Source organism: Dipteris shenzhenensis, chromosome 24, assembly GCF_047967505.1.
Source record: "Dipteris shenzhenensis isolate YYH24624 ecotype China chromosome 24, Dip_SZ_1.0, whole genome shotgun sequence".
NCBI lineage: Eukaryota > Viridiplantae > Streptophyta > Polypodiopsida > Gleicheniales > Dipteridaceae > Dipteris > Dipteris shenzhenensis.
In genome coordinates, this window is record NC_141619.1 from 17,988,814 (window position 1) to 18,016,160 (window position 27,347).

Genomic DNA, 27,347 nt, shown 5'->3' on the forward strand with positions numbered 1-27,347 from the left:
ATGCATTACATCATATACTAGTTGAGCCTCAAGTGTGTCATGCATCGGGTCATGCTGACCCTCAACCTGCTTTTGCTTCTTGCAGGGAGCCGAGCGCTCCTTTTGAAATGTTTTTTCATATGAATACTCTGCCATGACTTGGTAAGAAAAGGAGCTTGAGGATGAAGTACCTGTAAGAGGGTGGCGAAAGCCAAAAGAACAGTCCCAAAGGAAAATTAGAGGAAGCCCACAAGAGAGAAGAGGAATTGTATAACTAGTAAGGAGAGAGCAAAGAGATAGGTAGGAGTTGGCGGAAGACCAGCTAGGGAAAAAAAGCGAAAGGAAAACCCAAAAAGATTCAGACTATACGGGAGGGCTAGGTTTGTACGGAAAAGTACGAAAAACGTACGGTCGCCGTACGGTGGCCGTACAGACGTACGGACGATTTTCTTGCATAGATTACTAGCGAGAGACGATGATGTTGACGGAAGGCGAACTGACTGAGATGTACGGAAGTGTACGGATGCACAAAGTAAAGTTATGGAAAGAGGAAACGATAGCGACGCACACACACGTAGGGTTGGAGCGAGATCACGCAAAGATGTGCAGAAGGAGCAGTATGGTCGTACGGGCTGTCCGTACTGACGTACGGTACCTGTACGGCAGCCGTACAGGTGTACAGGTAGACGGGGGAGCTGTACGGGGCTCTCACGACCGGATTGCCTCTCTCTCCAAGCGCTCTACTGCTCACACACACACACACACACACACACACACACACACACACACAAGTACTTCACTAAACACACACACTACACCACACACACACACACACATTTTTTTTGTGAAACCAGTAACTATAATATTAACATGAAATCAATGTACATGACATTAGACTCCAAAAGAGAGCCCAATGGAAGAACTCAAAAACAGTCAGAAAACACTTCAAGGCTAGTAGCATCCAAGTCCCTCGCAGCATAACTATCATATAAAGATTGCTTGAGGAACATTCTGAAGAAAGTATATGCTTGAGGAAACTGCTGTCCCATCCTAAAATGCAACCTCTGTGTCCAAATAGTCCATAGTACCCAAAAACGAGCCCAATGAAAGAAAAGGAGGAATGGAGACATCTGAGATGAGAAGCATCCAAACATCCAGAAGAGTTTCCCGAATCTGATAGAGGGAAACCGAAACTGCAGCAAATGAGAGACATGAGTGATCAATATCCGAGAGTGCGGGCAAGACCATAACAAATGGGAAACTGTCTCACGGTGATGAGAGCAATGGGGCCAGGAAGAGGAAGCAATACGACGTGCTGCCAATTTCACCTCAATGGAAAAAGCTCCCACTATACATCTCCAAAAGAAAAGCCTCTGTTTCAATGGCAATTTAGCTTTCCAAATTTTCTTGAGTTGTGATTGCCACTAAGATAAAGGGCTATCCAAATTCCAAAGAGTGTTGGCATGCTTATCAATCCATGGCGGTGGAAGAAGAAATCTGTAGACCATCGAGGAGGCCAAATTATGCATTGAAAGTGAACAGGTAGTGGGAGATAAGGAAGTCAGATTCCAGTCCAGTAATATGTCCTGTACAAATAGTGGAGGAATAGGAACAAATGGCTGCAACATAGTTGTAAGTATTCTCCAAATGGGCCTATGATGCAGACCCAAGGGGAATGTCCTGCAAGCTTGTGGAAATGAAAGCACATAACCATGTTGATCCACAACATCTCCGACAAATCTTATGCCCAATTCATAAGATTATATGCTTTAATAGGTGCCTGTAAAGCAAGAGGCGATTCAAACACCTTGCTCCAATGGATGCTTTCCAAGCGAAGAGAATTACCATGATGGGAAGAAGCACCTGACCATTTAGCGTAAGAGTGAATTCTCTTCCAATCATGAATAAAAGCGGTAGAAACAGGACAACCAGGAATTTTCCCCTGAAATGTGGTCATGACTGCTTCCCAATGATCTGTAATCCAATGCCCATATGCATGGGACATCATGTTTCCACACATAGCTGCTAACATAATAGCCCATGGCTGTTTTTGCTGAAAAAAATCAGCAATCATAGTGCTCTTTCTTGCCAACATATGAAACTGAAGATTGAGAATATTCAGTCCCCCATGAGTCTTGGGAGAACAAACAGACTGCATGGGAAGTAGTTGCAAAGCCTTTTTGTGAGATTTGCTTTTCCAAATATCTCCGTAGCCTGAGACATATAGGAAGCCAAATGCTTAAAAGACCAGGGAAGAAGAGGCAAATAAAATTGCACATATGCCATAATGATAGACTGTACTATCCGAAGTCGAACATGTAGAGGCCAAGTGGACAAATGCCAGTATTCCAGTTTCTTGTTAATCTTTTGAAGCACCCATTTGAGCTGTTGTTGAGGGGTAATATTCCAGCCAATGGGATACCCTAAATGCCTCACAATAGTATGGGGAGAAATAATGTGGCCTGGCTAGAGAAGTGCATGCCAATCACCTTCTTTCAATGCTAGAAGATTCGATTTCTGAAAGTTAATATGCGGTCCAGCAGCTGTGCCAAAATCATTCAGAGTATGCATCAAATGAGAGAGGTCACTTTGAGAATTTCTGGGCATGAAATATGAATCATCAGCATATGCCTGTGCAAGAAACGGCTATGCCCCTGGAATTTGCAAGCCGTGAAGCTGTCCTGTATCTGCAAGATGGTCCATATGCAACAATAACGGATGAGTAGCAATGGCATACAGTAGCGAACTAAGAGGGCAACCCTGTCTCTCTGAGCGGGTCATAGTCCATGTCCTTGACAACCCACTACCAAGCAAACACTGCACAGTGGCATGAGATTAGAACCAGTAAATAATATGGACCAGCCGAGGGCCAAATCCCAATCTATGCATAGTCGGAGAAATAAAATCCCAATGGACAGTATCAAATGCTTTCGCAATGTCCACTTGCAGAATGAGAACATCTTGTTTGGAATATTTGGCATACTCAATTGCAATTGGAGATATTGTCAGTAATCTGCCTTCTTGGAACAAACCCATACTGCATGGGATGAAGTCCTATTTGCAAAATAAATCGAACCTTGAGGACAATCATTTTGGCAATGAGTTTGTAAATGACTGGCATAAGAGATATGGGCCGCCAATTAGCCTTTGTCTCACACAACCTTTTTTTGGGGATCAATTTGACTAGGCCATGTTTCCAAGAAGGAGGAAGAGATTGTTCTGCCCAAGCATGATTGATCATAAGAAGAAGAGTGTTCTTGAGATCACCCCAAAATGCACGGAAAAATTTAACGGTCAATCCATCCCAACCAGGAGAGCTGCCTTTACGTAAATGACTCAAAGCATCATCCAGTTCATTAAGCATAAAGGGCTGCTCCGATGCATGAGCCTGTTCCCGAGACAATATAGGCTGAACATGCATAAGAAATTGAGACCTAGTTGCATTCACTTGCATCGAATGATCAGGCTGAGGAGAAAAGAGATGCTGGAAGTGACTAGAGCATTGCGATTCCAATTCTAATTTGGAGGTGGTCCAGGTGCCATCATCTTGCCTGATCCTGCAAATATCCTCCTTTCGCCTATCCACATGCAAGCTTCTAAAGAAGGCTTTGGAGGAGCAGCCCTTATCCAAAAGGGGTTTCATGTGAGCTCGGATTTGCCACTTCTTTAATTTGCGAAGATCATTTTGATGGATGATATGAATCGCATAAGCGCAAGAATCCTGTTCAGAAGAGGTGAGCTGCCTATGAGAGCTGATTACATCCATTTGTTGCTCGTGAGATTGAGCCCATTTCAGCTTAAGCCTGAGGTTTCCCATGTAACTCCGTCCATAATCTTGAATAACTGCCTGCAAGCGATGGGCAAGACTAATCCAAGCGAAATCCATGTCCTCTTGAGCATGTAAGAGGAGGGGGCGGACAGCCACTCTCACCATGTTCTGAAATTGTTGATGAAGCAAATAAGCACTATTAACATGGAGTAGGCGACGACCAAAAAAAGGCATATCATCTGTCAAACGTGCTATAGATAATGTCAAGCATACTGGAAAGTGATCAGATAGCAAGAGGGAATGGTCAACCCATAGTGCACATGTGAAACTAGCATACTGCTGAGCGTGCAACAAATACCATCTGTCAAGTCGAGCCCAGTAATGAGTAAAGGCATTGTGACGGTATGTATAACCCATATCTCTATCCCTTGTTGAGAGCCATAAGTCTTATGCATGCAAGAAAGAAAGCATATCATCCCAATGTCGAAGCTCAGTGGGGATCATGTGAGAACAATGAGTGGTGTTGTCTTGGATGGCAGGCGAGTTATTAAAGTCTCCACACAAAAAGGCATTAGACAGCCATGGATATTGTTTGAGGGAGGCCCACATTTGAGCTCTTGTCGCAAAAGTTTGAGAGGCATAAACAGATGCTATTTCATAAAGATCAGCATGACAGATGCATCTGATCACCATCCATCGACCCTGAGGGTCATTGTGAGCAACCGTGGGCTGTATATCATGTTTCACCAGCATGCATACCCCCGAAAAATGCATTGTACTAGCATAAAAGATATCATAACCAGCAAAATGGCCTTGCTGGCCAGCCAAGAAGTGTTGGTTGTGTTCCTGTAAAGAAATTACATCGGGGTGCATTCTATGTACATAGTGCCAAAAAAGTCTCCACTTATTGACATTGCAAAGACCTTGAACATTGTATGTAATGCAAGTAATTGAAGTAGACATAGAAGATATGTACAGCCGAACCAAAAAACATAGTAAAGGTATAAGCTGTCAGGCCTCAGCCATGACATCAACATCCACCTGGCCTCTTGGATCATTAGCTCTATAGTCCTCATCATTGTCAGATACAGGGATACCCCTCTTGAGCACATCAACCCACAGTTGAGAAGTGAGGCTATCAGGGGGTAGAGGCTTGACCAGGGGTGGAAGTAGAGGCATCCCAATGCCGAGATTGTAACGGTCGTGGCTTGAGTGCAAATACCTTTTTGGGTTGCTGCCAGGCACCTTGGGGAGAGGCATTAGATTCTGAAATTTTGCCCTTTCCCTTATCCTTTTGCTTGGCTGAAACCTGGACCACATTTTCTTTGGGAGGGACAGATTTAGATGCCACATCACCCAACTTGCTAGGCATAGCCTTAGGCCCCGGACCATAAGTTGGAGGGGAAGTATTTTCTGGATTAATAGCTATAGGTGGGAGCTGATGCAGGACTGCAGGATACTGTGAGGCTAGGTGGCCAAACTTATGACATGTGAAACAAGCACTTGCAAATACTCCCCATTTCAAGTCAAAATATTTTTCGCCCAAGGGAACATCCTCCACCTCTACCGCAATGGAAGGAGGGGTTGGGTGATCTGTATCCCAAAGAACACAAAACCGATTTCGATTACCCGAAGGACGGGGTGGGCATACAACTTGCCCCAAAGTAGTTGCCAGGTTTGGTAACTCAGCCCTCATATAGTCCGGAAAATCCACTACCTCAACCCATACAGGGTAGTGATGTCGAATGAGACCGTGATAATCCTTATTTGGCGACCATGGCATGACATGCACCATTTGTCTGTCATAGAATAGAGGGGATATCTCCAATATCTGCTGACGATATGAGGCATCCAAAAAGTGCACTTCATAACAACCTCGAGAAGCAAAGTGTACTCCAACAAAGCAACCTCCCAACAAAGCCTGAACCTACTGAGCTACATCATTTGCTGAAGGTAGCTTCCCAGGGAAGAAAATGATAACTGCTTGCTGAGAGAACTTCCGGAGAGGAGCGACCAATGAGGGCAGCTTCAGCTTATACTTAAGGGCCGGGGGAGGTTTGGCCCACTCCTTCCGGCTGTGGTGAAATTCATCCTTGAGCATGTTGAAACCGTAGTGAGCATCTACAGAGGCTGAGGTCGAGAAGTCGACTTGCTGTCTTTTGGAGTCCCGGGACAAGTCCTTCCGGTGAAGGAAAGGGAGTGAGTGAGAGCAAGAGAGATTGAGAGAGCAGGAAGCTTGGAAGCTGAAGACGTAGTTGCAATAGAATAGAGTGTGAGAGTACCACTCAAAGTAAGAAAGATAAGGTTTTGTCCTAGTGACAAAACCTTAGTAGTCACTAACCATAGTTAGTGAACTAACTGCGGTTAGGGGGAAAAACCTCTTAAGGAGGGAAAAGTGCCCCTAACTAGCTTATTATATTACATTGGTCACTGCTGAATTATATCTATAATTCTAACACCCCCCTGCAGTGCCAATGTCATGTACAAGGCTGATCAATCACCACACGGATATAAGTTCAGGGCACTGCGAAATGCCTCAAACTTCTCACGTGGTAGCGCTTTGGTGAAAATATCTGCAACGTTGTCATGTGTGGACACAAAGATCATACTGATCTCTCCTGCATGCAACTTCTCTCTGACGTAGTGATAGTGAACCTCAATGTGCTTCGTGCGAGCATGAAACACTGGATTCTTTGCCACTGCAATGGCACTCTGACTATCAGTGAGAATTGGAGAAGGACCCTCCAAAGACAGATGAAGATCAGCAAATAAACGTCTCAGCCAGACACATTCAACTGTTGCTGTGAAAGCTGCCCTGTACTCAGCTTCACATGATGAGGTAGCCACTGTAGATTGTTTCTTGCTCAGCCATGAAATGCAAGATTTACCCAAAAAGAAACAATTGCCACTAGTGGACTGCCTAGTGTCATAATCACCAGCCCAATCTGAATCACTGTAGGCATGCATCTGCAAGTCACCCCCCCTGGGAAATAGTAAGCCAAAAGACTTGGTGCCCTGCAAATAACGGAAGATGCGCTTAACTGCCTGCCAATGCATAGTTTTGGGGCTGTGCATGTACCTGCTCACCTGAGATACTGCAAACTGAATATCAGGTCTAGTGTTGCAGAGATATATGAGGCATCCAACAGCTTGACTGTAAAGTGTGGCATCAACTGATTCTCCTGCATAATGCATTGTGAGTTTCAGCCCCGACTCCATAGGAGTGGCTATGGGCTTACACTCTTGCATGTTAAATCTGTCCAAGAGTTTCTGAACATACTTGGACTGAGACATAACAGTGCCACGTCTCTCATGAGAGAACTGGATCCCCAAATAAAAGTGAAGCAGCCCCAGATCTGACATGTCAAAGTTGGTCTGCAAATCAGCTTTGAAATCTGCAATTTTTTCTTCATTGGACCCTGTGAGCAGTAAGTCATCGACATAAAGAAGGATGACTAAGATTTCCCCCCCATCCATCTTGATGTAGAGGGTGCTCTCAGTAGGACTATTGTGCAGCCCCTTGCTGGTCAAAAAGGCATGTATCTTAGCATACCATGCACGAGGGGCCTGTTTCAGCCCATATAAAGCTTTATTGAGCTTGCATACTTGAAGTGCATTTGCTGTAATTTCAAAGCCCGGAGGTGGTTTGACATACACCTCTTCCAGCAAGTCCCCATTTAAGAAGGCTGTTTTTATGTCCAACTGATGAACATTCCACTCAAAATGTGCAGCCATTGCAATTACTGATCGGATGGTGGTCATCCGGGATGTAGGAGCAAATGTCTCCTCATAATCTATGCCCTTTTTCTGAGCATAGCCCTTAGCAACCAGCCTGGCCTTATATCTGTCAATGGAGCCATCTGGCTTCCGTTTGACTTTAAATACCCATCGTGTGCCAATAGCATGTTTACCCTGTGGCAAGTCCACAACATCCCAAGTCTGATTTTTTGCAATGGACTGCAACTCATCGTGCATGGCATTCATCCAATGCACATTACCTTTTCCCTCTTCAAATGTGGCAGGCTCCTCCTCATCAAGGAGAGTACCTGCATATGCTGATTCAAGTGAATTAGCACCTTCCATGTGCCTTGCGGCACTGCGAGTCCTGCCAGGTAACGGAGCATCAAGTTTGCTCTCCCTGAGAGTCTGTAACAGCCAGTTTGGGACTGTTTTTGCTGCATGTATGTCTGCAATTTCTTGCTGGACCACTTGTTCCACTGCCTGTGGAGGAGGCAAGACATCCTGTGGCGGAACTGAAGCATTTGAAGGTTGCTGTAAATTCTGATTTGGATCAGAAAAATCAGCAGAGGAACCCAAAGCAATGGGTAGCAACCCTTGAAAGACATCCTCTGAAGATGAAGGCATTTGAAATTCAGCCTGAGTGTGAGCTGAATTTTCAGAAAATATCACATCTCTACTTACAATGATTTTGCGTGTAGCAGGATTGTAGAGACGATACCCCTTGCTTTCTGCACTGTATCCAACAAATATGCATTTGATGGCTTTATCTGACAATTTGTGCCTAAATTCAATTGGCACATGTGCATAGGCAAGGCATCCAAAGACTCGGAAGTGATCCACTGAAGGCTTCCTGTCATTCCAGACCTCAAAAGGAGTTTTAGTTTTTAAAGCCTTAGTGGGAGCCCTGTTCAAAATGTAATTGGCACACATGAAACCCTCTAGCCAGAATTTATGAGGCATGTGTTTGCTTTTCAGCATACATCTATCCATCTCCATGAGAGTTCTATTTTTCCTCTCAGCTTTGCCATTTTGCTGAGGGGTCAGCCTGACTGTGAGCTGATGCACAATACCCTTTTGCTTGAGAAAAGCATCAAATTCTGCAGATAGGTATTCCCCACCTCTATCCGTGCGTAATGTCTGTATCTTGAGTCCGGTTTCATTTTCAACCATGGCTGAAAAGTGTTTAAACACTGTGAACACTTCAGATTTCTTTTTCAGCCCATAAACCCAAGTAAAATTGGAGTAGTCATCAATAAATGTGACAAAGTAGAGATGACCACCCAATGACGGAGTCCTCATGGGACCACAGACATCACTGTGTATAAGCTGCAATTTGCGAACAGCTTTAACTGAACCATCCTTCTTGAAGGGGAATCTATGCATTTTACCTAAAATGCACCCTTCACAGGCATGTGGAGGAGGTATCTCAAGAGGTGGCAATGCATCAACCATTGAAAATTTCTGAAGTGTCATTAAGCTGTTGTAATGCATGTGGCCATATCTGGCATGCCATAATTCTGCATTTTGCATGGCAGTTGTAGGGGTAGAAACTGCCAGAGCATGGGCTGCTCTTTTCTCAAAAATATCAAGCTGAAAAAGCCCACGCAGCAAAGTACCAGATAACCTTAAGGCATAGTTAGCTTCCCTGTCTCGGACAGCACATTTGTCATCCTCAAAGATGACTTGAAATCCCCCTCTGTTAAGAGTGGACACTGAAAGAAGATTTTTGGTTATGCCAGGCACATATAAGACATCTGAAAGTCTGAAAATTGAGCCATCAATTGTAGTGAGCTCAACCTCTCTTGTGCCACGTACTGAATATGAGGAGTTGTTGGCACAAGTGACTTTCTTACCAACAGGAGGTGGATGCAAGGAAGTAAAAAGACACTTCTTAGAAGTGATGTGCTTGGATGCACCGCTGTCAAAATACCATGTGTTCAGTGTTTCATTAACACTGAAAGCAGATGCATCTGTAGAAGAGTCAAAGCTGCAAGTCAAAAATGCATATGTATCATCACTGCAAGAGGCTGTACTATCCCGAGCATCTGGAACAGCCAACCTAGAATCTGAAATGCAAGATAAAAAGGCATAATCTTGACCAACAAAGTTGGCTGTAGCATCCCCACTGTCAGATGCACAAGGGGCTGAATCTGAAACAGCCATTCCTGAGCTGTTTTTCTTTTCTTTTGCAATCCTTTTCCTGCATTCTGCTATGTGATGACCTGGCTTTTTGCAGTAGTGACAAAAACCCTTCTTTTTGGGCTTACTTGCATCACTTTTAGCCTTTTGTGAAGGCTGTCCTGACCCACTGGAAGGCTGATTTGCTGCTGTCTTTGCCTGTCCCTTTGTTTTTGATTTAAATTTTGAGAGCATGGCTTGTTCACCTGCACGTGAAGCCAAATTTTTCCTGGTCTGCTCTTCCTGAAGCAGAAGTCCTATCAACTCATGAAAAGTGAGAGGATTTGCACCCCCCCTCAATGATAAATTCAGCGAAGTGTGAAAGCTGAGATAAGACTCAGGAAGAGAATTCAGAGTGGTTGTAATCATCTCTGAATCAGGAATAATTTCATCTATGTTTAACAATTGCTCTCTGAGATCCTATAGCTTTGTGAGGTGGACTGACATGGAGTCACCCTCCTCCATATGTGTATTGCTCAACTCTCTTTTTAAGAAAGATACCCTGGCATCATTCCGTGCTGCATACATGCTTTCCAAAATATCCCACGCTGCCCTGGAGGTCTTACACGACCGGATATGCGGAATGATTGATCTTTTCACTGAAAGAGAGATGCATGACAAGGCTAAGGCATCCCGTGAATCCCATCTCTTCTGCTCTGGAGTATTGACTGTAGCTGCACCAACAACTTGTCCTGCAGCTGCACCCTGTGCACGACCTCTTCCACCTCCTTGCTGAGGAGGGGTAGCAGGTGCAATATCTGCTGGTCGGATTTCATCCCCATTGACATAATCCCATAAATTGCGAGAAATCAGAATATTACGTACCATGAAATTCCAGAGGGAGTAGTTGGTACCATCCAACTTGTCTTCCTGTGAAAGACCACCGAACTGGCACTCATTTTGATGGGCCATATCTGAGAAAGAGATTGAAGCAGATACAAAGCTGAATTCCCTTACTGGGAATAAAATGCACAACTCCCAAAAACACAGCCAAGCACGGGCTGTATATGCAACTTAGATTTCTGTACTTGAGCTGTCAGAAATCTGTCCAAGCATCAAACACTCTCCAAAATCTGCCAAAAGTGTTCCAAACACTCCAAGAAAGGCAGTATGTACTGAATACTCCAAAAAATGCTCTCTCAACACAAAAGCCCCAATTTGTGGCTAGAAATTGCAGCCAGAAAGGAGCAAAATTACTAAAAGCCCCAAATCTGCAATTTTTAAACAAAAGCCCCAAATTTCAGACTAGATCTGCAATTTTGCTCCAGATGTAGCTCCAAACTTGCACAATGATTGCAATGTCTGCAATATACAAAATGCCCCAAATGTACTCCCAAACAACTGAACCAAACTATGGTTTTCTGCAAGATGTGCCTGCCAAAGAACACCTGTGGCTGAAGGCAACCTGTGTAAATCTGCAAGTACAGATCTGAAAATACAGAAATGCACACAAATCTGTGAAGGGTACAGGTGGTACGGTACAGTACGAACTGTACGGTACAGTACGAACGGGCAGTACGGCAAGGTTGTCCAGGTGCTCTGTGCAAGTACGGCGATGTACGGCGCTGTACGGTAGAAATGTACGGATTCTTGCGCAGGTACGGCGATCAGATACTGTACGGCTGGTACGGCGAGCAGGTACTATACGGGACTGTACGGTAAACCGTACAGTCTGGCGACGTTGTACGGAGACAGAACGCTGTACGGAGGCAGACGGCGACACGTACAGTCGTACGGACTGTACGGACAAGTTGGAGCAGGGGGAGTACGTTGAGGGAGCAGGGAGCCAGAGGCTCTTGAACCCGCTCTGATACCAAATGAAGGAAAGGGAGTGAGTGAGAGCAAGAGAGATTGAGAGAGCAGGAAGCTTGGAAGTTGAAGACGTAGTTGCAATAGAATAGAGTGTGAGAGTACCACTCAAAGTAAGAAAGATAAGGTTTTGTCCTAGTGACAAAACCTTAGTAGTCACTAACCATAGTTAGTGAACTAACTGCGGTTAGGGGGAAAAACCTCTTAAGGAGGGAAAAGTGCCCCTAACTAGCTTATTATATTACAACGGTCACTGCTGAATTATATCTATAATTCTAACATCCGGGACTAACTTTTAAGATGGTCCTCCATGGAGGTAAGAAGGGCAAGATTGATGAAGTGGCAAAAAAAAAAAACCAGAACTGTACGGCAGGGTTTGTACAGAGTAAACAGTACGGAAAAGGTGCAGGATTGTATGGGCAAGACGGGATAGTACGGATATACGGAGGAGGCTGTACGGAAGAAACTGAATACGGGGATGCTGACAGGGCACGCGGAGACTGTACGGAAGAAGCAGAACTGGACGGAGATGTTGACGGGGCACGGGGAGACTAGACTGTACGGAAAAGGAGAGGGTTGTACGGACGTACGGAAGGGGCTTCAGAAGAGGTGCAGCGATGGCGATGCAAACATGTACGGGATTGCTCGGAGCTGCGCAGGGGTGAGGCATGCCTGTCCGTACGGCTGTACGGTAAGCGTACGACGATCGTACAAGTGTACGGATAGGAGGGGAAGCTGTACGGGATCCTGACGAGGCTGAACAATAGAGACCCTCGCTCTCTGGACCTCCTCTCACACCATCCACACACACACACACACACACACACACACACCCCCCCCCCACTGCACGCACACACGCACTGACACACACACACACGCACGCGTACACATACACAGAGGCACGTAGGCATGCATGCACACACGCACGGATGCGCACAGAGAGAGAGAGAGAGAGAGAGAGAGAGAGAGAGAGAGAGAAAGAAAGAAAGTGTATTATTGTCCACTAAAGGCCAAAATGGGCCCATGGGACATCAAGAACTCTGCATACAAGATAGCACAAAATCAACGTGCCACAAAGAAGAGGCATCGTCGAATATCATCCAAGTGCTACGCAATACAATGCAAGTGTAAGTACATAATGTCAAATCTGAGCCTAAATACAAAGTAAACTAGATGCAAGGAAACCGCCCCTGGGTGCAAAATGGGGGGATGAGTACAATATGCCAATGCAAAGATACAAGTCCAGGTGTCACGGAGTCTGAGAACCAAAATAATACTGGAAATCCTGTCCATCGACTCTGCCTCCTGCTATGAGAGTACAAATCTGAGCAAAGGTGAGGTGAGCGGCTGGTGGGGCGAGATCTCCATGAGTAAGTCTCCTCCAAAAAGCTGCCATCATCCTGGATCGTCTGGAGATGAAGCGACGAGTACGTCCCCTATGTAACAAGATCCTGCGGCGTCTACAAACCATCTCATATGTACATCCACAGGGTGGAGGCATGTGTCCTGTGTGAGCTCTGACCTCCTCGTGCTCCTCCTGGTCTCTGTCCTCTGGTATAGCGTGTGCCTGAGCTCTATCAGGCTGGGCTCTATCACGCTCCGGTCTGTGCTGATGGTCTCTGAGGTAGTCTCTTCGAAGCATAGTGGCCTCCCTGACATAAAGAGCTAGGCAATGCTGATCCTGGTAGTCCATCACTCGTGAGAGAGGTCCAAAGCCATCCGTGAAGAGACAGTGGAATCTACCTCTGAGCTCATAATATAGTGGGCATCTGCAAATGAAGTGCTCCTCTGACTCCACCTCTCCCATGGTGCAACAAGGGCAGATCCTGGTCTCTCGGCTTGGTCGCCGTCCATCCTCCATGCGTCGCATCCTACCAACTTCTATCTCGAGTTGATCGAAGAGACTCTAAGCTGGCCAAGGGCAATCCTCTGTGAGTGGGACATGCGGATACCTGTATAGCCTGGTGGAATGACAAATCCATCCTCTGAGATCCGAAGGAAGTGGTCACGATATGTGGCCATCTTCGTCGAAAGCTGCGTGGGATAAATCCAAGTGCGATACGTATGAAGCTGCAGCAAGTCTGCTCTCGTGACCTGGCTAAGCTCGTGGCGAGTCAACTCGAGATGAGGGGCATCTATGCTGTATCGGAAGGGAGGCAGTCTATCCATGTCTAGTCCAAGAGATGTGAGCCACCTAGTGAGTCTGAAGTACCAGCAGTATCGGGTCCCAGATCGTGCCAACTCCATAGAAGATGCAAGTGCTAACCATGGCAACCGAGCTTTGCCTGCTGCTGAGTCTCCAAACTCCCTAACCCTGTGCAAATACATGACCGACTGAAACGCTGCATCCAATGCAAGGGGAGTAGCTCTAAACTCTGCTAGCATGATCTCGTGCAGAACTGTAGCCTTGGCCCTAATGAGCCGAGAGAACATGATGATCTGTAACCTCTCTACTCGTCTCCAATCTGTAGCGCCGAGGTCTCCTGCCCAGAAAGGAGCTGCATACATCGCAGCTGGTCTCACCAATGTATCAAAAAGCAAGGATTGCGTATCGGGATGCTGAAAGTGGGACTGAAAACATTGACACTCAAGATGAGCCAACGAAGCATACCCTTTACTAATCCTATCTGGTGCTGCATATGTCATGGTGAAAACCGGTCCCCTGAAAACTGCCCCCAAATAAGTGTACTCTCTAACAAGCTCAATGGGCTGTCCGTCATAAGTGAAGCAAAACTCATCCGTGCTGTAAATACGATCAGAGGTGTTGAAAACCATAACCTTGGTCTTGCCAAGGTTTACGGTCAACCCCCTGTCCTGGCAAAACCTGTGGAGTGCCTCAATATGTGCTTGTTGTTGATAGAATAGCATCAACAAGGCACTCTCAATCCCAAGAGTTGGGATGAGTTTCATTGATAGATGGTGTTGTTTCATTGGCTGCTCATTTTGGTTGCAAAGTACATCAGTTGGATCTTAAAACAGCCTTTCTCAGGCCCTGAGCAGTAGAGGAAATGAGAACCACATCGTCCGCATACAGGAGGATAGGAATGGAGGATCCTGAGAGAGTAGAGCCCACACCACCTGTCATCCGTATAAACATCTCTAGCTCATCAATATATAATCCAAAGAGAGTAGGAGAGAGCGGGCAACCCTGCTTCACCCCAATCGTGCTGCATACCTCCTCTGAGAGCCCCTCACGTGTCCGAACCCGACCAGTGACCCTCTCATACAAAGCCATGATAGCCCACTGTATCTCTCCACTGAAGCCCATTTGGCGAATCCTCTGAAACAATCTAAATCGTGGAACTGTGTCAAATGCCTTCCTGAAGTCCACGAAGCAACAATAAAGCCGTTGCCTTCGTGACTTCGCCTCCTCTACCAATGCCCTGAGTGTGAGGATGTGGTCAAGTGTCGAATGATCCTTGCGAAATCCAGCCTGCCCTCTGGCTCTGAGTCCTGTCGTCTCGGCATGGTCATTTATACAGCTTTCCAAAACTGATGCATAGATCTTGGCCATAACGTGGCCAATCATGATGGTCCTGTGATTCGACGGCTCCATAGGGTCCCCTGACTTGTGGATAGGTACTATGGTATTGCCTAACCAGGACTGTGGTAGGCCTGTACAAACAGACTCATTGAAGAGACGGGAAAGAACAAAATCTAAGGCATCAATCCCATGGAGAGAGAGAGAGAGAGTGCATGTATATAAAGTCCACTGGAGACCCGTCTCAATATACGGGACTAGAAAAAGGCCAATATACGAAAGCTGTGCGGAAGTTCTGAAGATAACTCATCTGGATAGAAAATCAAGACTGCAGCCTTAAGTGGGGTAGATGAATCCACACAGTACCAATTAGGAAAACACTCAGATACAAAATTGAAAATGAAAGTTCATATTACAAACATATGACTCTAGAGTCAACTAGGGAAATCAGAGATAAAGAGGCACGAGAAAATGTGCTATTTCCTCCCTACCGTGAGAGTCAGAATACTGTCTGTGGAGAGGGGTTGCAAGGATGCCCACCTGTAATCAAAGCCGTGCCCCTAAGTGCTAGAAATGCTCTCCTGTGCACCTACATCTGGATAATATGTCTCCAAGTTGCCATGATGGGAGGGAGAGAAATGTGATCAGATCTAGTGATAGAACTGCTTGCATGTCTCTGATGTGCCAGATAACGTGGTGCTCATGCTCAATTGAACCATCATCACATACCTTGCAAAACTTGGGGGTATCTGTCCATCTGCCTGTCTTTACCTCAAGTCGTGTGAGCTGACTCTCAATCTGCATATTTGCTTCCATTTGTATGAAGAGATGTTATTCTTCAGGTACCGTTGCTCATTTTATGTAAGCATATGATTAATCTTTGTTTACACAACTCCATTTTTCCCTTCTAGATAGAAAGTTTATTAAAGTCGCTCTTCTATCATATCTGCCTATGAGAAAATTTATTTAAAAATTTATATTAAAGTCACTCTTCTATCATATCGGCCTATGAGAAAAACTTTAATAAACTTCATATTAAAGCCTCTTCTATCATATCGGCCTATGAGAGAAAGTACACTAAAGAAAGTAACTCATACAAGCCAATGTGGGCTGAAGCAAAGGGCTCGCTAAGGCGCTTGCTGAGTGCTAAGCTAAGCTAATAATCTTAAAACTCAAAACTTAGACATGCAAAGCTAAGTGCTCCAAAAACATATCCAAGTGGTGGCTCTCCAATGAGACACGAATATGTCTCGTATTTGCGTCTATTGTGCTGTCTCTCGCTATGGTGTGTGGCATGGTCTACGTGATCTTGTATCAGGTGGGCCAAACCAAGAGTGGCACTCAGCTCGGATGGTCGCCCTTGAGTAGAGCAGTGATGGGTTGGACCTGTATCGTATGTGCCTCTGCATTGTGCATGGTGGCTCCACCACTCTGTGCTGTGTCTTCCTGCTGATCCATGCTGCCTTTATGTCAGCTATCTTCTGCTCCTCTACCCCACTGTGACATGGGGCTGATCTAAGGCATAGACGTATCGCTGCGCTTGACCTGTCTCCTGTGGCATTGCCACCTCTTGTTGTTTGATTTGCTGTAGTAAGGTCTCTCTATGTCGCCGCATCTCCATCAAATAGAGGCTAACGCAGACCTGGTCATGGAAGCACATCAGCCGGGACAGTGGCTTGAACCTGTGTTCCTCTTGAATATCCTCCTTGGATCTCATAGTAGGAGGGGCAGATGCATAGGAAGTGCTCCTCTGCCTCGGCCCTCCACCTCTGCCAATGTGCCCTCTAGGTGTGCTTGTGGCTCACCCTGCCTCGATCCTCAGTTGTGCTTGTGGCTCACCCTGCCTCGATCCTCAGTTGATGGGATGAGACCTGCATCTATCTGATGGCAATCCTTTGTGCGTGTAGGGCTGGTCTATCCTCTAGATACTAGGGCATGGTAATCACTCCATCCTCTTACAATGTGCATAGTCTGCCAGTGCTAGTTTCCACATCTGCCAATGTGCATAACCTGCAAATCCACTACTGTGTAGATGTTCATGTGGCTCTCCTTGCATCGATCCTCAACTGATAGATCGAGACCTGCATCCTCAATGCTTGTGAGGCCCATCTATCCTCCAAATACTGGGGCCTGGTAATCACTTCATCCACTGACAATCTCAGGAAGTGGACATGGTAGAACTGGATCTTGGTGGGGAACTCGTGGTCCCCACCTCAAGTCCATGATGTATAAGCTGGAGTAGATCCAACCATATGATACGGTTGATCTCATCTCGCGGGATTTGGAGGGACGGGGCATCTTGGCTGTACAAAAAGTGGGGGAAGGCTGCCAAACTGAATACCTTGGCTGTCAAACCATTTGGGTGCGTGCGTACCAAGTTGTGCAAACCCCCCTCTCCGGTAGTCTTCTGATAACTTTAATGCCCACCTTAGGAGCCTCTAACTAGGTAAGGCCCATACCCTATGAAGATATGTCACTATTTGGAAGATTACATCAAGTTGAAGTGGTGTCATAGTGACCTCTACCTGTATGATTTGATGTGGGACCAAGGGCTTACTCTGAATCATCTTGGATCCAATAGGCACCTGTAGCCTCTCAAATGTCCGCCATTTGGCCGCTGTCTTAAAAGAGCGTTGCATACATGGCTGTGGCCTCACAGGTGTCTCTCTCTGCAGAAGACCCTAGGGCTTCTAGGTGTCTTTGTAGGCCTGTCTCCGGTTGAAGAGGAAATGAGCAATATGTCATCTACATACAACAATATTTGTATCATTAGACCAGCAAGCAAGGATCCCTCCCCTCTTAGGCAATGGAAGTCACGATCGCATCAATGTAGAGCCCAAAGTGTTGCTCGTGGGATTGTGTCAAAGGCCTTCCAAAAGTCTACAAAGCATGCATAGACTTTTTGGGATCTCGATCTCGCCTACTCTATGACGAACCGTAGGGTGAAGATATGGTGAAGATTGGAATGCGTCTCTGAAAACCCATGTGCCTTTGTGTAAGCGCTGATCTCTCTCTCTCTCTCTCTATATATATATATATATATATATATATATGTCTGTCTGTCTAGTACCGATCGATAGATCTTGGCCAGCATGTGACCGATCATGAGGGTGCGGTAGTTCCCTGTGTCCATGGGATCCCGTGTTTTGTGTATCGGCACAATGGTGCTAGTACTCCAAGCAGGGGAAAAGTTGTGGCATACTGCATGGTTGAACATTTGTGCCAAGACTGCGTCGACCCATGCTGCCCTCATGTCATCTATCTCCTCTTCTACTCCGCCATGTCTAGGAGGAGACTCGAATGTGTAGAAATCTGTGACTTGTCCTTGAGCTCGATCCATCCTTGTCTTCCCCAATACTGCCACCGTTTGCTCTATGATCTAGCGCAATATAGTCTTTCTACGTTGTTGCATCTCCATCAGATACATACCAATGCAGACCTGGTCTTGGAAGTGAATTAGTCGGGAGAGAGGCCCAAAGTCACTTGCAGTCTTTTGAAATGCTGCCACTCGGTTGTTGAGAGGTCATCTCTCCAGAAGGGTGTGCGTACATGGTTGTCGTCCTCACGGGCATGTCAAATAGCCATCCCTTCGTCGGGGGGGAGGGCGGGGGTCTAGAAATGTGGCTGACAACACGTCGAGCTAGAGCTCCCTGCCCTCGTGTGAGTCGTGCCCTGGTTGTGTGGGTCATCGTGAAGATCAGCCCTACGAAGGCTATTCCTATATATGTGGAAGACTATACGATCTGTACTAGCTGTCCTCGGTAAAAGAAGCTGTGTCGGTGAAGTACGGCTCGTTAGGTGTTGAAAATCAAAACCTTGGTTTTTGCCAAGGTTGATTGTGAAGTCTCTCTCTCTACAAAGTACTTCTAGGGCATCTAGGTGTCTCTGTAAGCCTGTTGCTGAGGAGGATAGGAGGACGCCATCTGCATACTAGTATTTGTATCATCGGATCGCCTAGCAACAACCCCTCATCTCTAGGGCATCTAGGTGTCTCTATAAGCCTGTTGCTGAGGAGGATATGAGGACACTATCTGCATACAATAGTATTTGTATCATCAAATCGCCTAGCAACAACCCCTCACCTCCTAGGTGGTCAATGAAAGTCATGATCTCATCAATATAGAGCCCAAATAGTGTTGGTGAGAGGGGGCATACCTGCTTCACTCCTATCGTGCTCTCAACCCAATTTGACAGGCCTCCTAGGACTCGTACTCTCCCTCTGGCTGAGTCGTAGGGATTCATCATCCCCAAATCATGATCGTTGGGATTTGCATCTCTTGAAGTCGCCTAATCATGCGAGGTTGTGGGACTATGTTGAAGACTTTTTGAAAGTCTACAAAGCAAGTGTAGACTTTCTGTGATCTGGATCTCGCATCCTGGATGGCTACATGCAGTATGAAGATATGATCAAGAGTTAAATGATGTAAGTCTACAAGCAAGTATAGACTTTTTGGGACCTGGATCTCACCTTCTCGATGGCTACTTGCAGTGCGAAGGTATGATCAAGAGTTGAATGCTATCTCCAGAATCCAACATGTCCCAGTGGTCGCTACCTGTGTGTCTCTGTGTAGGGGGTGATCTCTCTCTCTCTCTCTCTCTCTCTCTCTCTCTCTCTCATACCGACCCATAAATCTTGGCCAGTGTATGGCCAATGATGAAAGTGTGGTAGTTCGCATTATCCATGGGGTCTTCTGCTTTGTATATTGGCATAATGGTGGTCTAAGTGGGGGAAAAGCCATGACAAACGGTCGAACATCTGTGCTAGGACCAGAGCCAAGACCTCCTACCCATGTGGGAAGTGCTTAGTCCATAGCCCCTCATGGTCTTGGGCTCTCCGGATATGGAGTTCGTGTAGTACAGCCCGTACATTCTGTGTAGTGCATAAAATGCAAGTGGTACACATGGGGGGACTGTCATATAAGGTGGTGCGAGAGAGAGAGAGAGAGAGAGAGACAGAGAGAGACAGAGAGAGTATGGCAAAGCTATCTGTAGACAAACTGTACAGCAAAGTTGACGCTTCTTGAATTGTATGGCCAAATGTACTGCACCCTGGATGACCAAATTGTATGGCAATCTTACATGGCTGCACACAAGTCCCAAGAAGGATTGAGAGAGAGGTTTCAAGCAAGCTGCCACACAAAGTACAGAGAGGTGCACCGTGTTGTTGTGAGCAAGAAAAGACGAGCACTTGGGCCAGGCAGGTGTTGGATGTATGGGTATAAAGACGTGTGAGTTCGAGGGCTGCACGGGGCCTGTTTGCTGAGCGTGGCAGGTTGCGACAGCTTCTCCGAGGGATGTGAACTATAAGAGGTCAACAAATAGACCTTTGCCACTTTTGGTTTGAGTGTTGCACAGGACCTGTTTTCAAAGTGCGGCTGATTGCAACAACGCCTTTGGGGGATGCGAAGTATAGTAGGGGCAGGAATTGACCTTTTCCCCTTTGTCCCAAAAAGCTCCTTCAAAACACGTTTGTCAACGTTTCAAAAAATAAAAAGCACGTTTCAATGCAACTATGGCTGTGATGTGGCATCGTTGTTTGTGATGATGATCACCCAAAGGCTAGCTAAGGGGTCAAGCCAAGAGGGAGCTTGATGATGTACGGGGCTGTGGTGACAGAAAATCTGTGATAGAGCACTGGCGACGGTCCGTATGCGTGCCATTTGGGTCTTCTAGCTATGGCCCTGGGTAGGGCTAGTGCCATTGTCATCCTCGTCGGCTGTGCCTTTGGTTTGGTGAACATGGAGGGAAGGTCCCCTAGTCTGATTTGTGCCTCAACCGTTGGCGACTCTACCGTGTCTCTTGCTTTGGTGCTTGAACACACCATCTCCGTGGGGCCTGCTGATCCGTGCTGTCTGACTGGAAAAACTCAATGATCATGCTCGAAGTGGGGTCTTGCTGTAAACCGTGATCTCACTTATGTGTCTTGAGTAGATGCTTCTTGTGTTGGACAGCCTCATGAATGAAAGTTGTCAAGCATAATTGATCTGTATAGGACAAGAAATCAGGAAGGGTTCGAAACCATCTGTGAAGAGACATTGATATCGATGTCGGATCTCATGGTATACATTGTGCCTAGAAGTGAAACGCTCCTCCGATTGTTCTTGTGTTGATCTCACACTGTTCGCCTATCTCAATGCGAAGTCGGTGTGATGAGACTCGGAATTGCCCAATCGATGTCCTCAAGAGTAGGGGAGGTGGGTTAAGAAGTGCTCCTGAAATCCACAAGTAGTCGTCCCTATAGAAGCTGAGCTTCAAAGAAAGGTGGCTGGGTGCCAACCAGGCCTTGAATTTGTATAGCTGTAAGAGATCCTCCTGGATAAGCTGTTCACCATGTGGAGCTCCAAACTCTCAAAGCATGTGTGTACGTGCTTATGAACACCTCTGATCGCCATCATTTGCTAGCTTGAGGCAACCTTTGTAGATGCATACATATATGGATGGAGTCATTCTGTTCATGCTGCTTCTTCTTGTTCTGTTCCGTCTTTGTCCCTTCTACTCTTCTTATTTCTCTTGTTTGGATGTGTGAGAAACATTTTTAGGTGTCCCTTTGAAGAGTGATCAAAATTTGATCTGAATTTCTACTGATGCAGGTTTTGTATCACGTGCTCGGTTGCATACCTGCTTATCAAAATAAAGTACTACCAGTGTTATGTGAGCTTTGTGGAGGTTTGAAGTCTGAAGAGGTGGTTGAGGTAAAAATCCTGCAACAACGAATGACAGGTGTCAATAAAGAATTTGGTATTTGAGTCCTTGTTCCTGTTGCATTGCATCAAGGCAATTGTGTTCTTTGGCTTGGTTGGCACAGGCTCTTGCTGGTTTATACTCCAAGTATGCACATGTGCGGTATGCATGCTTGTTTGCTATCAAGTATGTGCCGGCTTTTAAAAAACGAGCAGTGGCAAATGATCCTTCTGTGGCAACTGCCTTATGGATGGCATTGCATGATCCTGAGAAGGTTGTTATCTTGACTTTGTACTTGGAGAAACTATTCCTAAAATCAAATGCAATTGGTATAGGTTTACCTTTGGGGGTTGTTATGGATGTGTACATAAATCCTAGATAGAGCTTCTTTACCTTCTTTAAGGCTTTATTTTTTACATGATTGTACACACAAGAGAGCTGCCAATTTTTTTATGCATGCAAAGATTCTGGATTAAAAGTACAGGAGTCTAGATATGGGTGTGAAGAGTCCTAGATGATAGATATTAAATTATGTGGCATTTCTACAGTCTAATGCTGAAGCAGCAGAGGAGGTGTGGGACCTGTACAGCCATGATTTGGGAAGTGACTTCACAGGACTATTCACAGCTTTGGCGCATGTAAATTATAATGTGCGACAGGCTGCTGCACAAGGTCTGGCTGCTGCAATGGATGAGTTTCCTACCAGGGTACAGGTGAGCCGTTTTGTCAAATGTGTTGCAGATCACTATGGTTGAACAGATTAGACCTGTCTCAAACATATGTCTGGGCAGTTTTCAACTCAAGGCATAAAGTGTGACAATTTGTGATGTGCAGGAAACCCTATCAACCTTGTTTTCACTGTATGTGAAATATCTTCCTCCCGCTCATAGTGCGTTGGATGCCACTTGGCCTGCAAGGCAAGGCATAGCACTTGCATTGTATTCAGCGGCAGATGTTCTAACTGTGAAGGATCTTCCTGTGGTAGCAACGTTTCTTATATCTCGTGCTCTGGTTAGTTCATATCTCAGCATATCCTTGATTGCGAAAACACTTAGTTCACATTTAAGCTGATTTAGAAAATTGTTATCATATTATTTTATGAATGGATGAGCCTCACAAGAATCGATGTTGTCAAATGGGGGAAATCAAATAGTGTCTGTAATTTTACAGCAAGAGTGGTCTGTGAAGGGAGGCATTTATAGGCTTAGAAGTATATCTTGTGTGCTGCCCTTTCTCTTGTACTATGCTTTGATTTACGGCATGTGTGGATTACTTAGCAAGCTTTCCTGCCCTTACTAATCCTTCCCAAAGTTATTGCACAAGCTAATACTCGATTTGCAATGATATGTTGCTGCTTTTGCATAGTGGAGTCTAGGCTTGCTTTTCTTATTTTCCTTGTAGACTTTTTTGCAAGAAATTCTACTGGTTCAGGTCTTAATCAATAACTTTGGCAGGCTGATCCCAACATGGAGGTACGAGCAAGAATGGTTGATGCAGGCATTGAAATAATTGAGAAGCAGGGAAAAGACAATGTGGGGCTTCTGTTGCCTATTTTTGAAAATTATCTAGATAAAAAGGTTGGAACTGCTACCTTTTCCAGTTTTTGGGTTGTAGAAATGGATATTGCAAGAACCAAGAAATTCAACCTATCGTGATTGCTTGCAAGCAAAACAATGTTATGCCTTCTCTGATTTGTATATTAGGACTCCAATTCATTGGTTTAGTTGGAAGGGCCTTCAAGGCTTGGTACCTTGTTGCCATGGCCTTGAAGCACCCCTTTCTGCTTGCTTGTTGATTGATAGTTTGGCAAGGTTGAGTAATCGTCTTTTGTCTCCTAGCACAAAAAAACTCCTCTGCGCTGTCAGGGTGTACTTCCTTTTGGTTGAGATGGAGCTAGTAGTAAATCCCGTTTTCAGGAAGGCGAAGATGCATCTATTTTGGTGGTTGTTGATTGCACGTGTGCTTGTCCACAGGCAGTTAATGAAGAACAATATGATCTGGTTCGGGAAGGTGTTGTTGTCTTTATGGGTGCACTTGCCAAACATCTGTCCATGGTAAATAGTCTGCACCAAGAAGCAGGTTAAGATAAGGATTGTTGCTCACTATTTCATTTACATCACATTTGTTTGTGAAGAGATTTAATGTAGCTCATTGCAGGATGATAGAAAAGTTTCAATGATAATAGAGAAGTTATTGGAGGTTTTGAAGACCCCTTCAGAATCTGTCCAACGGGCAGTATCCAGCTGTTTACCACCCCTTATGCAGTCTCAGCAGGTACGTTGGGGATATAGAGAACAATATGTATTTCATGCATTTTTAGCATTTTGTAAAATGATTGTGATGCTGCATTTGCAGGAAAATGCTCAGGTGCTTGTGTCCAGGTTGCTGAATCAGATGATGCAGAGTGATAAATATGGAGAGCGTCGTGGGGCAGCATTTGGGTTGGCAGGTGTAGTAAGAGGCCTAGGGCTTTCTAGTCTGAAAAAATATGGCATTATGGATGCACTCAAAGCTGGTGTTGAAGACAGGTTCTCTCTCTCTCTTAATCATGTCAATCTGCCATCCACCTGCAAAAAAATTTCCAGGCATATTTCCTGTGCCAAGGAGCAGTAGGATTGGCAATGATGGGCACAAATGTCTTTGGATAGGTCATAAAAATCACTTTTTCCCGATGGATTGAATTTCATACGTCATAGTTGTGTTTCCATAAATTGGATTTTTTGCGTGACAGTTGTTTTGTATAATCAAAACTTTGGTACTGTCTGTTGATCGGCAACCTGTAAAATTTTGATTGGTTACAAGGCATGATTTCCTCATTAGTTTTGTGAGGAGAAATGCATTCAAAGCTATCAAGGATAATTTGAAATGTTCATCACTATAAATTCCTGAATGCAAGGTGTTGATGTTAATGGTGTTGGTCAGAAATTCAGCCAAGGCACGTGAAGGGGCATTGTTTGGCTTTGAATGTCTATGTGAGAAGCTTGGTCGACTTTTTGAACCGTAAGTGCTTTTTACAAGTCATTAGTAGATGCTTTTGTTTACAAGAACTGCTTTCTTTTGTTATCTGAGTGGTATAATTTTAATATTGAGTTTAGTTTGGTAACATTATGTTGTGGAATTTACTATGGAGACGAGTGCAGAAACTCAATAAAGATATGTCGACAGTAGGATGAGATTAGAGTTAGCACTGACTTTACGAGTCTCTGCACACACATTCAGGTAAGGATGAGGGTATCAAACTGGTTCAAGATTGCATCTATGAGTCCTCAAGGGTCATAACAAGTGGCTAATGTATATCTAAAAATGGGTGCTCAAAGCTTCAACGGAACAGAACACAATGACACATCTGAGCCTTAGTAGACAAAGGTAATCCATCCTCAACTGGGATATTCTAGAGGTTAAATTTTATCTCGCAGTAGTCAAAATAGCAGTAGGACCCTGACTCTCTGAAGGGATCCCTCATTTTTAAGAGCAGTATTGTTTTCAGCAATGATGAGATGCCTCTTCCACCTCTTCTTTCTCTTCGGTGGAGCTTAAACTGGCCATCAACTCCCTGCCTCGTTATCAGTGGAGAACCTGTAGCTGTGCTCGTGCTAGCTGTGGTTGCAGCTGCTTCTTCTCTGGCACATGCATAGTTGTAAGACACGACACGACAGACACGCTTCAGACACAAGTGTCTTAAAAATAAGACACGTAAGACACATCATTGTAATAATAAATATTTAATTTATATATGTATAAGAATACAAGTGTACAACTTGTTAGCATAGCTAGCAGCTAGATTCTAGGAGTGCAATAAGCTACACTTAAACAATGCACTTGTACAATGTACTCAAGACTTGAAAGGTAAAGTTAAGACTCATGGCTCAAGAGCTTGCAAGTCACGACGCATTTTTTAAGGTTTAAACTGACAATTGAATCTTGATATTCAAAAATCCAAATAAACAACTTAACAAGAGCCTAGAGGACTACATAGATTATATACCAATTATCATAGATCAATAAACATAAATATCATGACAACAGTCTGTGAGGCACATGTGACATGAATGAAATCGATACATATAATAGGAAACTTTCGACTCTCAAGATTTATCCTAATCCGAATCTGCGCGGTCACTGCCTCTGCTGGATCCAAAGTTGCCATCAATGATAGCATGGTCAAGTCAAACTCAATGTTTGCCGTTACACCCCCCCTGCCTCCCAAAAGAAAATAAAAAAACAAAAAAAACAAAAACAAAACAAGAGTGTCTAAAGTGAAGGAAATGCAGGAAGCAAAGAGAGCTGGAAAAGAAAGAAAGAAAGAAATTTTATTAGAGTCTTCGGAAGACCGATGGGTCTATGAGACTGAAAGAAAACCTGATACAAATCACAGTAAGGGTGGAGCTATTGAAACAAGCATCATCATTCGTGTTGAACCCTAAGTTTGATCATACATAATCAAATACATCTGGATGTAACAATGAAAAGAAAAGAAAAGGACTGGAGTGGAGCGGAATCCTCCGTATGTCATGTCGCCTTGGCTACATAGCCGCTGGTGATGGGACGCTGGCGCCCGTCAAGGTGTGCCGTGCGTCTCGGTCTCTTGGACGAGGCTCGATACAAGACCAGAGCCACCGTGACTCCCATGGGACGTATCCCGAGTCTAAACAATGACGGGAGGTCCCCCAAAGTGATCTGTGTCCCCCCTCAATGTCTCCTGTGTCGTGCTACAGTCGTCGGGTCGGGGTCTCTGTCACGTCTGCGGCTAGAGATTGGACGATCAATGCCACTTGATGGGAAGAACTCTGTGATCCTGCTTTGAGAGGTGTCTGATGATGTGGCCAAGCCTCGTCGCCTGAGTAAGTACTCTCTGTGTCGGACCCCCTCGTAAATGAAGGCCGCGAGGCATCTCTGATTTGGGTAGGCAAGGAATCTGGAAAGGAGGCCGGAGCCGTCTCTGAAGAGGCAGTGGTAGTGACCTCGGATCTCGTAGTACACTGGGCACCTGAAAATAAAATGCTCCTCCGACTCAACCTCCTGACAGTTGCACAATATGCATAAGCGATGCTCCCTAGGAATCCCCTCTGCTCTGCCGCTCTCTATGCGGAGGTGGTGTGATGATACCTGAAACTATCCGATGGAGATCCGTAGTGAGTGAGGCATATGAAGCTCAGTGTACCGCAGTGGTGTGATGAATCCCTCCTTCGAAATACGAAGACAGTAATCTCTGTAGAAACTCAGCTTCACTGGAAGCTCCCTTGGCTCCAACGAGGTCCTTAAGGTGTGTAGCTGCAAGAGATCCTCTCGAATGACCTGGTTGGTGTGTGGTCCAATCGGGATGGTGGGTGGGAGTATCGGAGGGGCATGTAAACTGTACTGAAAAGGAGGTATCCTATCGATGTGGAACCCTAGTCTCACAAACCATCTGTGAGTCCGTGCATACCAGCATCGCTCGTCTCCCTCTGCTGCCAACTTCATGGAGGAATCGAGAGCCAACCATGGCAACCTCTGTCTCCCTAATGTGGAGTCCCCATATGATCTAACCCGGTGTAGATATGTGATGGTCTGAAAGGCTGCATCTAGCTGGAGTGGAGAAGCACCAAACTCGGCCTGAATGATGTGATGTGGTACATAGGGTTTTTCCCTCGGATCATCTGTGAGAGCATATGATTTGCAGGTGCTCCACCTGTGTCCACTCTATCTCTGACATGTCAGGCCCCCAACAAG

At 45.3% G+C, this 27,347-nt stretch overlaps 1 protein-coding gene across 1 annotated transcript in view; it reads left to right on the forward strand.

The window, feature by feature from the left end:
* ILA (putative protein kinase regulator ILITHYIA) overlaps window positions 1-27,347 on the forward strand; it is a 210,060-nt gene that overhangs the window by 126,817 nt on the left and 55,896 nt on the right. Inside the window, exons 21-29 of the mRNA XM_087395165.1 lie at window positions 21,548-21,649; window positions 21,763-21,912; window positions 22,187-22,351; window positions 22,473-22,649; window positions 23,093-23,215; window positions 23,612-23,692; window positions 23,796-23,912; window positions 23,994-24,166; window positions 24,561-24,638. Of these exons, the coding sequence (XP_087251291.1) occupies window positions 21,548-21,649; window positions 21,763-21,912; window positions 22,187-22,351; window positions 22,473-22,649; window positions 23,093-23,215; window positions 23,612-23,692; window positions 23,796-23,912; window positions 23,994-24,166; window positions 24,561-24,638 (1,166 nt within the window). The remainder of the gene's footprint in view (window positions 1-21,547; window positions 21,650-21,762; window positions 21,913-22,186; window positions 22,352-22,472; window positions 22,650-23,092; window positions 23,216-23,611; window positions 23,693-23,795; window positions 23,913-23,993; window positions 24,167-24,560; window positions 24,639-27,347) is intronic.